The sequence below is a fragment of the Cryptomeria japonica genome, unplaced genomic scaffold, assembly GCF_030272615.1.
Source record: "Cryptomeria japonica unplaced genomic scaffold, Sugi_1.0 HiC_scaffold_564, whole genome shotgun sequence".
Classification (NCBI taxonomy): domain Eukaryota; kingdom Viridiplantae; phylum Streptophyta; class Pinopsida; order Cupressales; family Cupressaceae; genus Cryptomeria; species Cryptomeria japonica.
In genome coordinates this window covers 46109-63374 of record NW_026729372.1, presented here as the reverse complement: position 1 = coordinate 63374, position 17266 = coordinate 46109, and the positions used below count along the sequence as shown (strand labels likewise).

Genomic DNA, 17266 nt, shown 5'->3' with positions numbered 1-17266 from the left:
CAATTGCAATTTATAGACCAAAAGAATAATAAAAATCTGAATTTAATTTAATTTTAATTTCCACGACCGTAATTATTTTGAAAAGAAAAACTACCTTACCATTGGACTACCTTAAAAGAATTGACACCCCCCCCCCCCCAAATAGGGAAAAGAAGAAGAAAGGGAAAGTTAAATTTGAACAATTCAAAAATTGATAACGAACCCTCGGGCAGAACTTCCATTCAAATATCCTCGTAATTTCTGAACGACATCAAGGCAGGCACGTTGTAATTTGTAAACGGTCTGACGTACAAGGAAAGACAGTTATACAAAGACACGGCCTGTTGCACGGACAAGGAAAGAAGTCATACCCGCATTCATTTCCCTCTTCCTTCTTTGCGAAGAGGATGAGAAGTATCTGCAATTGCATCCCAAAGTAACAAATCCTCTGCGCTTTTCTCTTTTCTTATGGAATGAAGAGCTTTCAAGTAAGGAAATTTGTTTCACGCACATAAATTAAAACATAGCTTGTAGGATAACTCTTCACCATGACCAATTCTGTGTACTTAACGGGTGAAAGATGACAAAATTTAGAAACAAAACTCATACAGCAAATAGAAAACGAACTACATGAAAAAGCGTATAACCTTGCACATTTAATTTGAGTTTTGAGATAAAAATTCGCCAATGCTTTGTTGCAAGGAAACAGCCATGGATGCATCATTGCTCTTTCGCTAGCTTGCAAAGCAGTCTAGCTTTTTCACCGGTTTGAGATGTATAAGAATTATATAAATTGGCTATACCTTAGGGAGGGTACTTGGAGTTGGAATTCCCATAGCACACAACAAAATGGGGGCTTGTGGATTTCACCTGTCTTTAATTGTTGTTAGTTTGGGGATAAAATTTGTGTGGGGAGATACAGGTACTAATGTTGCCGATCTATCTGTTTGGTTGTTTCGTTTACAATTTTTCTGTTTTTCATGTGAATTTTTCTTTTCCTCTGTGCACATGCAGATCCCTTTTTCTTGAGTCATGCGGTGGGAATCAACTACGGGAGGCTGGCAGACAATCTGCCACCGCCATCAAAAGCAGTGGAGCTGATCAAGAGTATTAACGCAGGCTATGTCAAAATCTACGACGCGGACTCAGAAGTCCTCAAGGCGCTGGCCAACAGCACCCTCCCTGTTGTGATCACGGTTGCAAATGAAGAAGTTTCAGGCATAGCCTCCAGCACTACCACTTCAGACCAATGGCTTCAAACCAACGTTCTTCCTTACTATCCCCTAACCAAAATTTCCATCATCATGGTGGGCAACGAGATTCTGTCACACACCGAACTACAGTCCGTGTGGCCTCAGCTAGTCCCCGCAATGCAAAACATGCACGCCTCCTTACAGAAGTTGAATCTAGACTCCTCCATCAAAGTAACCACATCTATAGGCATGGACGCCCTCTCTTCCTCTTACCCGCCCTCCAACGGCTCCTTCAAACAAGAAATTGCCATGTCAGTAATACAGCCCATGCTCAGCTTCCTCAGTGCCACGGATTCTTATTTCTTCCTGGATGTGTACCCTTTCTTCGCCTGGAATTCCGACCCCGCCAACATATCTCTGGACTATGTGCTCTTTGGCGAGATCACGGCGGACGTAGTACAGGACGGCACTCTGAGTTACTTGATCTGATTTATGAAAACCAGATTACAATACCTGGTGTGATACCTGCGGTATTGTAGATTTCAACACAAAAATTGACAACAAGAAGATTGCAAGCCAAAAACTGTCTCCATTCTATTCAAAATTGGAGTTTATACAAGTCGAATGTATCCCAAGGGTCACACAAATCCCTTGGAATTGAAACGAAGAGTCACAATAATGTTTATTACAATTAAACTACTAAAACTATCAAAATTATCAAAAAACTAAATATAAAATTTAGTCCACTTTGAGAAGGCATAACTTTCTCATCCTAGCTCCGAATTACAAACCGTTTGATGCGTTGGAAAGGTATTCAAATAATCTAGAACCAAATTTCGGAAACATTGAAGATGTCTCTTCATGTTTCCGCGCCCAACATTTGTCCAAAAATGCACCGAAGACCCTCAAAATTGCAATTTACTAAAACATAGAAAATTTTGAAAATTAGATTTCAATATTTTCCCAATTTAATCCTGATCATTCCTCCCCCCTTAAGAGGCAATGGGCCCCATTGCACTAATCTGCTGCAACAGATGAGGAAATTGTTCTTCAATTTGTTCCTTAGTAAGCCACTTGCCTTGATGAGAATGCTGACCAGCTCGAACCACCCAATACAAAGGGATTTTCTGATTTCTCAAAGTCTTTAAAATGGCTTCAGTAACATGGTCACACTGGACTGGAGCAGTAGTAGAGGGGTTTAACTCTGTAGCTTGAATGTATTCAGTAGCTTGGGAGATATCCAATAAAGGAGGAAAATAGGGTCTCAACAACTCCACATTGAAAACTGGATGCAGTCCCAAAAAGGATGGCAAATTAAGTTCAAAAGCATTCTCACCAACTTGTTTCACAATAGTGTATGGTCCATAACGAAGAGGTCGGAGCTTCCTATTTGGTCCATGCAGACGCTCTTTCTGAAAATGTAACCATACCTTGTCACCAACCTGAAACTGATGGGGAGTTCTATGTTTATCATGTCTTTCCTTATATTTCTGATTACTCTGCTCCAATATCTCATGAACTTGTTGTTGTAGGTGTCTAATGTTATCAATGAATTTTTCTGCTTTATCTACCTCCTTGTCACCATTCAATGGACTGCTAGACTGTAGAGATGGTATTGCTACATCCATAGGTGCCAATGGCTGGTACCCAAGAGAAACCTCAAATGGACTGTGCCCTGTAGTACTATGGAGTGCACGGTTGTAGCTGTGTTGCACATAGGGTAAGCTTTCATCCCACGTGCGAGGATGTTTTGAATGATACATCCGTAAAATATGAATAATCATTCGATTCACCACTTCTGTCTGCCCATCTGTTTGAGGATGGAATGCTGTGGACTTTGTCAGTTTCGTGTCCATTTTAGCCCATAGTGCAGACCAAAATTTGCTGATGAACCTGCTATCCCTATCAGAAATAATGGTTTTTGGCAAACCAAAATGAACCCACACATGTTCAAAAAATAGCTTGGCAGTATCTTCTGCAGAAATCATCTTTTTACATGCCACCATGATAGCCATTTTAGAAAACCTATCTACCACAACATATACACAATCATGCCCCCGCCTGGTAGTTGGAAGCCCAGACATAAAATCCATTGAAATAGATTGCCATGGCTTATCAGGAATAGGTAATGGTAAGTATAGACCCAACTTACGGTTTGTTGGTTTTGCAATTGCACAGGCTGCACAAGCTTGTATATGTGAAATGACATCTTGCTTCATTTTTGGCCAATAGAAATACTTTTGAAGGATAGCAGTAGTCTTACCAATACCAAAATGTCCTGCAACACGACTGTAGTGAGCTTCCCATATCATTTTCTTCCATTCTTCGGTGGGTACACATATGTGACCATTATAGCAAAGAAACCCATCCTGCAAGTGAAAATCAGAGACAGATTTTCCTTCTACCAAATTACTATGGATGTTAGCAAAATCAGGGTCAGTACTATATAGTTGTTCCCAAGTGGATGATTGATGACCGCATGAATCCAACACTATTGTCAAACCTGCAATTGGAGGCCTACTCAAACAATCTGCCACCTTGTTACTGCTTCCTTTTTTATGACGAATGTTGAGGTGAAATTGTTGTAAATAGACTGACCACCGTTGATGTCTATCATTCTGTAGCTTTCCTTGTGTTTGCAAGAATTGGAGTGGTTTATGGTCTGTATGTATAACAGTTTCTTTTCCCAGTATATAGTGTTTCCATTGTTTGCAAGCCTGAACAATGGCATACAACTCCTTATCATAGGTGGGATACTTACGTACTGTATCAGAAAAAGTTTCACTGTGATAGGCAACAGGATGCCCATTTTGTGTGAGTACCGCACCAAGAGCATAATCTGATGCATCTGTTTCTATCTCAAATGCTTGGTGTAGATCTGGAAGGACCAATACTGGTGCTGAACATAGTCTTTTCTTTAACTCCTCAAATGCTTGTTGTTTTGCCTCTGTCCCTGAGTGATTGATTAAGAGGCCATGATATGTGTGAGAAACCAAACACAAATCTACGATAGAAGTTGGCCAAGCCCAAGAAGCTGCGAAGCTCTGTGAAATTTTTAGGAGATGGCCAATCTTGAATTATTTGAATCTTTGCTGGATCAACATGAACACCCTCAATGTCAATGATATACCCTAAGTATTGAATACTCTGCATACCAAAAGAACACTTCTCAATGTTGGCATAAAGTTTGTGTTTTTGCAGAGTTGAAAGAACTTGTTCAACATGCTGCAAATGCTCAGACCAAGTTCTGCTAAAGATGAGTATGTCATCCAAATAAACAACTACAAAGGAATCAATGAATGGTCTAAGCACATCATTCATCAATCTCATAAATGTGGCTGGGGCATTTGTTAGGCCAAAAGGCATGACCAACCATTCAAACAAACCTTCCTTAGATTTAAATGCAGTCTTCCACACATCTGCTGGATCAATTGGTACTTGGTGGTATCCAGACTTCAAGTCAACTTTTGTAAAGAATTTAGCCCCCCTAAGTTGGTCCAACAAATCATCAATTCGAGGGATTGGATATCTATTTTTAACAGAGATTTTGTTTAATGCTCTATAATCAATACAAAGCCTCCATGTCCCATCTTTCTTTTTAGCAAGGACAATTGGACTTCCACAAGGTGAAGCACTTGGACGAATGTGTCCTTTCTGAATCAACTCCTGAATTTGTCTCTTAATCTCATTATTTTCCAAAACTGACCTCCTATATATTGGCTCATGTGGTAGCGGTGTGCCTGGAATTAAATCAATAGAGTGCTTGACTTGACAGTGTGTTGGTACTCCCACTGGTGGTGTAAACACATTGTGATATTCTTTCAAAATTTTATCTATTTGATTTTGTTGATTCTCTGTTACCTTAGCATGTGTATTAAGAACAACTGACTTTGTTTGTTCAGGGCGAATCATGAGTACAATAAAAGCTCCAGTTTGAGCAATCAAGCGTTTACATTGTTTAGCACTAATTAAAGATGCAGTTTTTGTTGGACATACCTCTGGTATTCGGTACCTCTTCTCACCAAGCTTGATTGTAACACTACGTGGCCTTGACTCATACACCCCATGCCTCTGATACATGTATGGCTGCCCCAGCAAGACATCGCATACATCCAATGGTGCTACATCACATATCACTTCATCCTTGAAAGGCTTGATTGAATATGGCAATCGACATTGTTGATTGATTTGAATATCTTGTCCCTCATTCACCCATCCCATAGAGTATGGTTGTGGGTGTCTTGTCACTTTCAAATTTAATCTTTTGACTGTCTCCCTAGAGATCAAATTCTTTTGACTCCCACTGTCAACAATAAAATGTAGAGGCTTTCCATCAACCCACATCTGTGAATGAAAAAGTCTCTCTTCATCTTCACGGGGAAATACTTTAGCAGTTCCAACTACGGCATATGGGTTTGCTTCTATGATGGAATCATTCTCCTCTTTCTTAGAATTATCTATTGGTGGCGATTCAGGTTCAGCTTCCTCCCCTCGTATTTCTGTCATCAAATTTTTAATACTTCGACAATCCTTTGTATTATGGGTTGGGGACCTATGCAGCTCACACCACATGCCTGTGTCTGTCTTTTTAGTAGACCACCATGTGTTCTTGGGTGAATTTGAATGAGGTTCCTTGGTCACCTGTTTCCCTGCAAATTTATTGCCACCTTCAGCCCTTGGCTTGTTGTTTGCAAAGTAGTCCCTCTTCCATCTTTGCTTGGATTTTTCTTCAATTTTTGTAGCATATTTATAGGCAGTTGCCAATGTCTCAATATTTAAAAAATCCATCTCTGTTTGAATATACCTGTGAAGTCCACTCCGATATTTTAAAATTCTATGCTTCTCTAAATCATTAATACCGAGTTTTGCTGAAAGTGAATGGAATGTATTGGTGTAATCTTGCACAGACTGATCCCTCCTTTGGCGAAGAAGCTGCCATTCTATGTATTTTTGTTCATATATATCCTCCGGGAGGTAAGCTTCTTTTATATATTCCACAAATTCTCCCCATGTGGGCTTCTTATCAAGAGATAGTATAAAATCATCTTCAGCAACTGATTCTTGTTCTTTGTTTGCTACTTTGGTTTCCCATGCTAATTTCACATGGGTTTCAGCTTTGAGGAGAGCAAATGTTATCTTTTCAGCATCTGAGAAATTATTTACAGAAAAGTACCTATCCAACTTTGATAACCAGTTATCAACAGCTTCAGCATCGACCTTTCCTTCAAAATTTGGGATGTCGAAATTGACCTGCACTTTGAAAGGGGTATTTCCACGAAATGGTGTTTCAGATTCAGAGGGTTTTTGCTTCTGTAGGAGGTTTGAAAATTGACTCATCATCTCCTCTCGTTGCTTATTTAAAGCTTCCTCGACCAACTTCTTAACATCATTGTCTGACATCTTCGATTGTGTGCGTCTCAAAGGTGGGTATTTTGACAAATCTTGTGTATCCAATCCTAATCTTTGGTAGGAAGACCTTGTGTAAATTGGCATAAAGGAGCGTTCCCGCTCTGATACCACTGATCTGATTTATGAAAACCAGATTACAATACCTGGTGTGATACCTGCGGTATTGTAGATTTCAACACAAAAATTGACAACAAGAAGATTGCAAGCCAAAAACTGTCTCCATTCTATTCAAAATTGGAGTTTATACAAGTCGAATGTATCCCAAGGGTCACACAAATCCCTTGGAATTGAAACGAAGAGTCACAATAATGTTTATTACAATTAAACTACTAAAACTATCAAAATTATCAAAAAAACTAAATATAAAATTTAGTCCACTTTGAGAAGGCATAACTTTCTCATCCTAGCTCCGAATTACAAACCGTTTGATGCGTTGGAAAGGTATTCAAATAATCTAGAACCAAATTTCGGAAACATCGAAGATGTCTCTTCGTGTTTCCGCGCCCAACATTTGTCCAAAAATGCACCGAAGACCCTCAAAATTGCAATTTACTAAAACATAGAAAATTTTGAAAATTAGATTTCAATATTTTCCCAATTTAATCCTGATCATTACTCCAACATGCTGGATGCACAGCTGGACGCCGCCATAGCGGCCATGGCGACGCTGGGCTACGGTGAGGTGAAAGTGGTCATTAGTGAGACGGGGTGGCCCACCAGTGGCGACTCCAGCGGCGCCACCGTAGCCAACGCCGCCAGCTACAACACAAGACTCGTCAGCAAGTTGTTATCAAACACTGGTACTCCGCGTCGTCCGCAGACGTTCTTTGCCACATTCATCTTCGCCCTCTTTAATGAAGATGAGAAGACCGGCCACACCACGGAGCGCAACTGGGGCCTCTTTTACCCTGACGGAACTCCAGTCTACGACATCGATCTCTCCGCCGGCGTGATTAAAACCTCACATACTCTGGAGGCGGCGTCGTCGTCGTCGGTCGTTTCCTGTGAATTTGTTTGGGCGAGCATTTTGTGCTCAACCAATTTACTTCTCTTATTTATTCTTTGAACAATACGTTTTTAAGGTGTGGCCCTTTGAGGTTGTAAGCGACCCAACAAGCCCAGGGAGTGGAATTGTTTGTGAGAAAACAAGAATTAGAAGATATGTCAGAGAAATGCCAGAAATGGCAGCGCACAACGATTAAGCTTCAGATAGTTATTGTACGAGGATTTCATGTTGAGGTGGCGGGCATGACAGTTCATAGTAAAACACAAATCAGAATCCCAAATCTGGGTTACTATTTTTATAGAGAATTTTATATCATGTCATGTAGCTATTCAATGTAGACATATAAGTTTTTAGGTTAATTTCTCTAACTAAGAGCATGTCCAAATCTTTTTTTTGTGTGTTTTTATCTAAAACTTTTGATCACATGAGGTTGTTATGATATTAGATTTTCACAATTCAATCTACAATTAATTATATTTTTCTACTTTTTAAACTATCTAACATTCTAATGATAAATAATGAGATGTGATCAGAAATGTTGATGAAAAAATCTCACACACAATAAGATACAGAAACAGTTGCTATTGTTAGGAATGTGAAGCCCAACGATCACATGATCATTCGCATTCTCCCAACTCTCAGTTTCATAGCTGAATACGATTGTATAAATGGATGTATGTAGTCCATGTATGATGTATTATTAGTAATGAATAATGAAGAGTTTTCCCTAATGTAGCCTTAATGGTGAACCACTATAAATTTGTGTCTCGTATCTTTGTTCTATTATTTTCTGTTTTTGTTTTCGTTTAGTTGTTAATTATATGTTTTTTTCTGCTTGTTTAAATTAACAATTGGTATCAAAGTCATGGTTGGATTGAGCAGAGATGGACGAAGAAGAAGGTAAAATTTGGGAGATATATAATGGTTTTACATACTTCAAGCATTGTGTACATTGGTGGGATGGTGGGAAAAAAGAGGATAATTCTGTTGAAGAGGAGGAGGATGTTGGGTTTGTTTCTTACTCCACTCTTAATGCAGTTGTGGCATGTATTGGCCAAACTTTTGATGGCCACGAAATTGATGTCACCTCTGTGGTGAAGGTTGAACACCATGATGTCTCGATTGGGATTAATGATGGTCCCTATGTAGAGTTTGGAATTTCTTGACAAAAAGGTTCTAAAAAAGAAGTTGTTGGAAAAAAGAGTGTAACAGAGGAGAAACTCAAAATATTGTGGGAGGAGGTGTTGGAGTTGTTGGATATGGTTGTTCATTTCTGCTTCTAGGATATGTTGTTGTCATTGATGTCAACATATTCCTGTGATTTATTTCGATGAGTTTTGGGAAGATCTTCTGATCAGGTTTTGTGGATTGGTTGTTGATCACTGTTTTGCAGATTCCCTCCAGTGTAATCAAATCTTGTGCTGAGGTTTTGGGATAGTATTTGGGATGATCTTGTGTATGTTCATTTTTTATGGTTCATGATTTGGGGCCCCGCAAGTTATCTTTCTTCGTGATAGTTGCTGATTGGTTATGTTCTTGAGCCTTCTGATGTTGATCAATGAAGATTTGATAACTGGTGTTGGTGCAGTTGTTGGTGATGATTCTAATGTGCTTTCTCATATTTCCTAATCATTTCCTATTTGTTTTGGCAATCCGCATTGATCGTTGTGCGATCTTTTGGTGGTTTTCATCAATCGATGATGATTTTCATGTTATGCGGTATTTTTGATGGTGTAGCATGTTTGTGGTTGATCTTGGCATGATTTCCAGTGGATGTGATATTTGGGAATTTTAATTAGGTCCATGCTATGTAATATAAATCATTATATTTGTCCGATGGTTGATCTTTGTATCGTGTAATGTAATTTTTGTAATTATAAGTTGAGGGTTAAGGGTTTAGTTGATCTTGTTATCAAGGTTGATGAATTGTATATATCAATGAGTTATTCACTTAGTTTTGGTGTCATTGTTGTGTCTGCATTATCAAAGAGAGGTGAATGTGCAAACAAGAGATTTATCATTCAGCGAAGTGTTGAGGTGAGATTGGTGTTGCAAAGCAGACAATTGTGTTTAACCAAAATTGTCATCAAGCATTTGTAGATGTTATCATTGTTGTTCATTTCTTCCGGATTGTAGTCTAAATGTTATTGTAAGTCAGTGAGACTTCCTTGAGGGTTGTAGGCTTCCAAACATATATCTTTTGAGTAGTGAGCTCTAGGCAGTGTGCTTAAATGCATGTGCATTCCCCATTGTAATATTTTCACATACTACAGTAGAGTGTCATCTTAATGTGGGTAGGTTCCCACCGTGGTTTCCCTTAACCGGGTTTTCCATGTCAAAAATATTGGTGTTGTTTGTTGTGTTGTTAATTTTCTTATTTGTTCATTGTTGCAGTTTATTAGTTTCGTTTTGGAGTATAATTTCATGTATCTAGTGAAGACTGATTCACCCCCCCTCTCAATCTTCCTTCTTGATTGTTGCTAATAGGAGGAGTTTTCCTCTTGAGATGAGGAGAATGTAAATTGGAATCAGGTGGTAGGGCAACAAAGCCCGGAAGGAATTTAGGCTTCAAAGGGCTTTGTAGATGACATGGATTTGGAAAAGGTGAAGAGGAATCAAAATGACAATATCATAGAGGCTTCTTTATGCAATGTGATGCTCTTCCAAATTATCAATAACGATTCTTCTTAACAATTACATAGTGTAGTTGATTTATAGGACTTAGTGTGGAGATAAGCAGTAATGGTAGTTGAAGAGGCTAAAGAGACCGCTAAGGAGAAATTGAGGTTTCCTAACAAAAGAAAAACATCCAATGAAGATATTGGGATAAATGATCTTGATAGTGATAATGGAGAAGATATAAATTGAGTTTGAGAATGGATGTTGTCAGAGAAGTCGGTGAGACAAACTTTGTGGTTATAGATTGGCATCCAGATGACAAAGATGGCCACTATATCTTCCATCTCAGACAAAATCTCACTCCAAGATACAAGATACTCAGAAAAATGGGAGAAGGGGCCTCTGGACTTGTGTTAGAATGTTGGGATTGGGCAACTAGAGAATATGTGGTTGTTAATATTATTCACAACCTATAAGAATATCATGATGCAACAATGATTGAAATTGGTATTCTTAATGTTCTTTAAAATCATGATAAAAGTAGTTCATGATGTGTGGAGATACGGAATTGGTTTGACTTTCGCAAGCACATTTCCATTGTTTGTGAGAGGCTTGGACCAAGCTTATTTGATTCTCTATGCAAAAAAAAATCACCCATTTCCTATTCATCTAGTTCGAGAGTTTGGTCAACAAATGTTGGAATTTGTTGCATATATGCATGAGTTGGTTCTACCGTAGGGTGTTGATTTTAGTGAAGAAGGTAGGGTTGCAGAGAAGGGGAGTATAAGAGTAGATGACCTGCTATGTATATGTTCAAAGAATCATTCATGGATGAAGGGTTCATATTAGACAAAAAGAGTGGTGTTTCAAATTAAGGAATAATTAGTAAATTTGTGTTTTCAGTAAGAGAAAATATCTTTGATTCTAATTTGATTTGGAGAAGGCTAATCCAAAGTATACGTGAACAAGAGTTCGCAGAGTTCAAATCTTGCAGACTGGTTGTAATGTGAGTTTTGAAATGAAAGAAGGGATGTCACAGTGTATAGTTGTACTAGTTGGCCTTCACGGGGGTGATTGTTAGGAATGTGAAGCCCAATGGTCACATGACCATTCGTATTCTCCTAATTCTTTGTTTTATAGTTGAATATGATTGTATAAATGGTTGATGCAATCCATATATGATGTATTATTGGAATGATTAATGAAGAATTTCCCTACTTGAGAATGGACCTAGCCTTAATGGTGAACCACTATAAATTTGTGTCTCATGTCTTTGTTGTGTTATTTATTTTTTTGTTTTACTTTATTTGTTGTTTATATGTTTTTCTCTATTTGTTTAAATTAACAAATATCACATATGGTTGGTTGTGATTTTATGTGTTCAGTTGAAAACCCACAAAGCATTTATTGCATTACAAAAGTTTAAGAGAGAGCGGCATATGGTTGACTATGTTTTGACCTCTGGTTATTATAAAATTTTAAATAAGGATCTTACTTCATAGACTGCTATTATTATTCCTTGGAAAAAGGGACACCCTAATAAAATTTTGTGTTTTAGGATAAATATTTATTTTTATGAAATAGTTTTAGGACATGTATATTTGCAAAATGATATTTGTGTTTTATAAATTTGATTTTTTATATCAATATAAGAATTATTATATTTAATGTGAATGGTTTTTTATCTTTCAATTTGTTATAAATTAGAGTGATGGCATAATAGTTTTATCATCGTGCTTGAAGACTTCCAAATGATTTCAAGTTTGGTTGGAGAAGTAAAGTGAATTATATTGTTGTAGAATTTCTCTATTTTGAAAAGTAATAATATACTTGCCCTCTTTCTTGGCGGAGATTTTATATTGTTTTCAAATGTTGCAATCACTTTCATATTTCAAACTTGGTTATCTTATTTCAGATATGTAATGACAATTAGAAGTTGTTATTGCAAGTTTTATTCATCTTGATTCTCAACATAAGTGTCAATAATGACATTCGGTACTACCTTAGGTATAATTTATATAGTGACTCTAAATTGATGTATAGGTAAATAGATATTCCAATTTATTTATGGGTGCAATCTTAAGGGTGTTTGAAAATGATGGGAACTTGTAAATTTTGATGAATACATGAGATGTATCAATGTTAAAGAGTTTTCCATGCATGTGAAAGTTGTACAAAAATAAGTAAAATATTTTTTTAATCTAGAGAATTAAAGGATATTAAATAATAGGTAGATTAAAGAAGTGAAAAAAATTAGAGTAGGAAGTGTTGCTTGTGCATCTCTAGAAAGAAAGACTTGTGAGTCGTAAGTACAATATACTAAAGTTAATAAAAAATGGAACTTTTAGAATCATCAATATATTCTCATTGAATCTTTATCAATTGGACATTTTTAGAAGTCTTTCTATCCTATACAACTATTACAAGTGTTAAAAGAAAAAGAGAAAGAGAAAACATTGCTAAGAAAATGGATGGTACATCAAATTGAGGCTACTTTGTTGTCTAGGGTGCTAAATATACTAGAGGCAGGTATAGAGAGTGTCTTATGAAATGAAATAATAGATAGTAGAACATCTTATTTGGTTGAGATTGAGTTAGACATATTAGTGCATGCAAGAGAAAACAACAAATGATCCTATCGATATGCTCTTGATAGTGAAATAGAATGATAAATGAATGTGGTTACTCTAAAAAATAATAACATAAAAAGCATATGTATTCTCTATGAAAATATCCTCCAAGAAACCTTGTTTATATAGTTTGGGGTTAATACACCAAGGGCGAAGATTTCTTCTCAAGATCAAGAACTAGGGATTCATGAGAGTATAATGGGAAGTAGATATGCCTGGTGTTGTCTAAGGATGGGTAGATTTTGGTTTGCCAAATATTAACATGATATGGATGGCTATGATTTTCTTATTTATATCATTTGAATGGATAGTATTAAATATCCTTACATTTATGTAACTAGCACTTGGTAGATTTTGGTTTGCCAAATATTAACATGATATGGATGGCTATGATTTTCTTATTTATATCATTTGAATGGATAGTATTAAATATCCTTACATTTATGTAACTAGCACTTGCACTAAAAGAAGGTTCAAGGGTTAGGCCAATAGTAAAATATATTCTACATAATATACTAGAAGGTGCAATCTACTCTGAATTATTACACTATTTTATACTAAATTTATTTATAATAAATTTATTGACTTGCCTAATCAAATTTATTGGCCTATAATTTTTTGACCTATTTTTTATGTTCCTAAAAAATCATGTTAAAACTACATATTTATATCATAGTCGTAAAGATCTATAGGATCAACATTGACTGCAATTACAACCAATTGATATTTACTCTAAAGAAACTAAATTCTTGTTTTCCTGACCAAGAGAATTGAAATTGATTGATTTAATTTTTATGCACTGCATGAATCTTATCTCTAACTATATGCACTTATATTTTCATGGTAGAATGTGCTTGAAGCTTAGTGTGGCCCAAGTTTATTTTTTTCATAGCTAATAATTTAAGCCTTAATGAATTCATTGTGAATGTATTGCATAATACTAAGAAGTTTATGTTTTGTTTGAAATTCTATGATATGGTGCAGAAGGTTATCATTCTATAGTTGATCATTTTGTCAAGTAGTTGTCTTCTTGCACATAAGAATAAACCGAGCTTCTTGATTTCAAAGGGTTTTCCTTCTACCTCTAACTGTGCCTTCTTCAAAAGTCTTTATGTTTTCATATATTTCAAAAGAATCTTAAATAGGTTTGATGCTACATTTCAAACATGGGAATGTAATATCACTACCACATAAGTATACAATGAATAATCTCCTTATGATAGGACTACAATTAGATATAGGGTGCTATAAAGTCATGGTAGGAGAGTTATATTTTTCCATGGTATCTCTTGTTAGAGGATTATTTCTATTTGAAAATAGGGCACAATAATTACCTAGTGGATGACTAAGGACATTTGTTAATATGTGCTAGGAAAGAGTGGATTTTGTATAGGGTCATACTTATCCAAGATATGCACATGATCCTCTATAGGAGTAGATAGACTTTAGGATATGCGGTGACACTTTTATAAGTGTAGAGATGGGAGCATATTCATATTATATGCATCGTGGTGGATAGATGTATTTTTCCAAGGTCTCCTTATGTATTCATATATGATGACCAACTATGGCATGTTGAATTTGGAGACTTGGTGGATTGGTGCAAGGGCACATATGAGATTGATATAGTGGAGTAGTGGGTATGAAGGACATGTGAGGCCTAGATGGAGGATTGATCTTATATTTCATATTACTTCATCAAATGGTGAATAAAGTAATTACCTAGTGATATAGATAAAATAAAGTGTGAGGTAGTTTGGGTTGTCATAAGATACAGATAAAGGTGATATTTACATGACCCACTTAGGAGGTGAGCCCACGAGAATGCTATCAGAACTAAGGATAATGTATATGTTAGGTAGTTAGATACAACTAGTTACATGGGTGTATTGGGTCTTGAAAATTGTTAGAAATATAATTATTGTAATGATTATTGCCTCATTGATCTTTGGCTCATCTAGAGTTGAATTTATAAAAAGACTTCCTTTGAGATAAAACTACCTTTCTAAATGGAAGACTAGATCTAGGAAATAATTTTATTTTATATATATTCCCCTTTTTTTGTCTTCTCTAGTGGGCTACAAGATTTTTTCTATGTAGCTAGTGCTAAGGACATACATCGAATAGTGGTGACCTTTTGAGATGACAAAATTGTTGTTGGTAATAGAAATCAAGAGAATTTTGCCTCACTAGATTCCTACTAGATTAGGGGAGACAAAATAAACTTCCCATGTTTGAATGTTTTGAAACTCCTAGAAGTGGGTTGAATGATATGATTATAATAGGGAGAAGCATAAGAATATTCTAGGTATCATAATCAAAATATTAAAATTGATAACAAGTATTTGGCAAGTTTAGATAGAGAACAACTTGGTTGTATCTCCTCAATCCAATCTCAATTTTGAGTATCTACTTTAAATCCTTAGATAGATCCACTTCTACAAAGACCTTTTATATAAATATAAATAATAAATATAACTAAAAAATAAACATATACATCTTAAACATTTTATTTTGAAATTATATAATAAATTAAAAATAATAATCCAAATTTAATTTAATTTTAATTTACATGAAAATAACCATTTTGAAAATAAAAATTACCTTACCAATGGGATACATTAAAAATTTAGATAGTCTAGAAGAAGGAAAATAAAAACAATGGGAAAGTTAGATCTGAACTATTCAAATATGATAATAAATACTGGGGCAGAACTTCCATTCAAATATCCTTCTAATTTCTAAATGCCATCAAGGAATGAAATTTCTAGAATGAATTCAAGTGAAGGAACACTGGAATTACCAAATTTAAATCATTTCTCTCTTCCTTCCTTATGAGAATGATCATACCTACATTCATCTCTATTCCTTCCTTATGGTTAATTGCATCCCCATGTAACAAATCCAACGAGCTTCTTTTCTCTTTTTTTAAAGGAAGGAGATTTACTCCATCCATACAAATTAACCATAGCTTGTAAACCTAACAGGTGGAAGATATTAATTTCAAATGTCTATCTAACACCTAATATCTCTAACATTCTTTACATAGATATGTTGAAGATAATTGAATCACCATAAATTTATTTATTAAATAGGTATTATTTATATACAAATATAAAAATAATTTAAGTACAAAGAAAAGAAGTAGTCTTTTTTTTAAATGTAACATTTGAACTATCTCTCATGATGACCTCCTACTCACTCTTCCATCCCCAAAATTCAAACCACCATCTCCCACCCTTGGTGAATGGCAACAATAGCTCCCCTTGTAATGTCTCTCTTGTTTTAAAATTGGATGTAGACATTTCCAACTCGAAACTATCCCCTTCACAAGGAACCCAACCTACTACATTGGTGCCTAACGCTTCCATTAACTCTTCACTTAAAAATTCCTTTACGGTTCTACTTCAGATACTTCCAAGGGATCTTTTGCCCAACTTGCAAAATGCATCCCCTTTGCCTCCTCCATTATGGAGTTGATTTTGGGTAAGGACAGATTCAACCATCTGTGGCCTTCTATTCCTATGCTACACTCTTGTATCTTTGAACACTAGAAACTGTTGGTACTAGGTAAACTAGAAATCTACCCTTGTGCTCAAGGCATTTTTGTGATTTGTTTTAACAATAAAAATGATAGGGATGTTGTTTTATAAATGGGTTTGTGCAAGTGGGATTCACATGCTCTATCTCTCCTCCCTCAAACTCCCTTCTTTAATCCCCTTGTGCATCCTACTAAGTTTCCCCTAGACTTGGATCAGGCTATCCAAGCTTCCTTTCCACTTCTAGTGCTCTAGTACTTATGAATCCATTGGCAATAAACTAGGTTGTTTCATCAAAGTTGACCCTAATACTAGCCTCTTCTGTCATACCTCCTTTGCAAGAATTTTGGTGGATTTAGATCTCTCCAAACCACTCCTTATTGATATTTATCATAAGATTGGTGTGTTACAGTGGAGACAAATCCTAAACTATGAAGGGATTTTGTTTAGGTGTAGAAATTGCTTTGCAATTGGGCACTTGGTCTTTTTCTATCTTCATGATTCTCACCTTCACTCCCCTCATATATGGTGGAAAGATGCTCAATATTGTCATCTCATGGTCTTCTCAGTGGATTTTGATTCAACTTTGGACTCCTATGTCTTTGGTACCCCCTCTCCATCGATCATCCCTACTTCAATTCTTTGTGTCTACTCGGCCCTTAATGCCCTTACCTTGGCATCCCCTATCTCTATGGTTGGTGTTCTTTAAATGCCTCAATCATGCCTGCTCTTGTTTTAACCTTTTTATGTAATTTCGATGTGCCTCTAGCTCCTTCTAGTTCTCTTTCAAGCAATGGACTTATCCCCTCCATGGTCCCTAACTCATTTTCTCTATACTGTCAGATTCCCCTTCTATGATCAGTGACTTGACTTTTAGATTCATCTGCTACT

At 36.2% G+C, this 17266-nt stretch overlaps 1 protein-coding gene across 1 annotated transcript; it reads left to right on the top strand.

The window, feature by feature from the left end:
* The first annotated feature begins 812 nt into the window (after window positions 1-812).
* LOC131872348 (probable glucan endo-1,3-beta-glucosidase A6) lies at window positions 813-1661 on the top strand. Its single transcript, XM_059216054.1, has 2 exons — window positions 813-901; window positions 994-1661. Exons 1-2 carry the CDS (start codon window positions 829-831, stop codon window positions 1659-1661), a joined length of 741 nt encoding a protein of 246 aa, XP_059072037.1. The 5' UTR covers window positions 813-828.
* Window positions 1662-17266: the final 15605 nt, after the last annotated feature.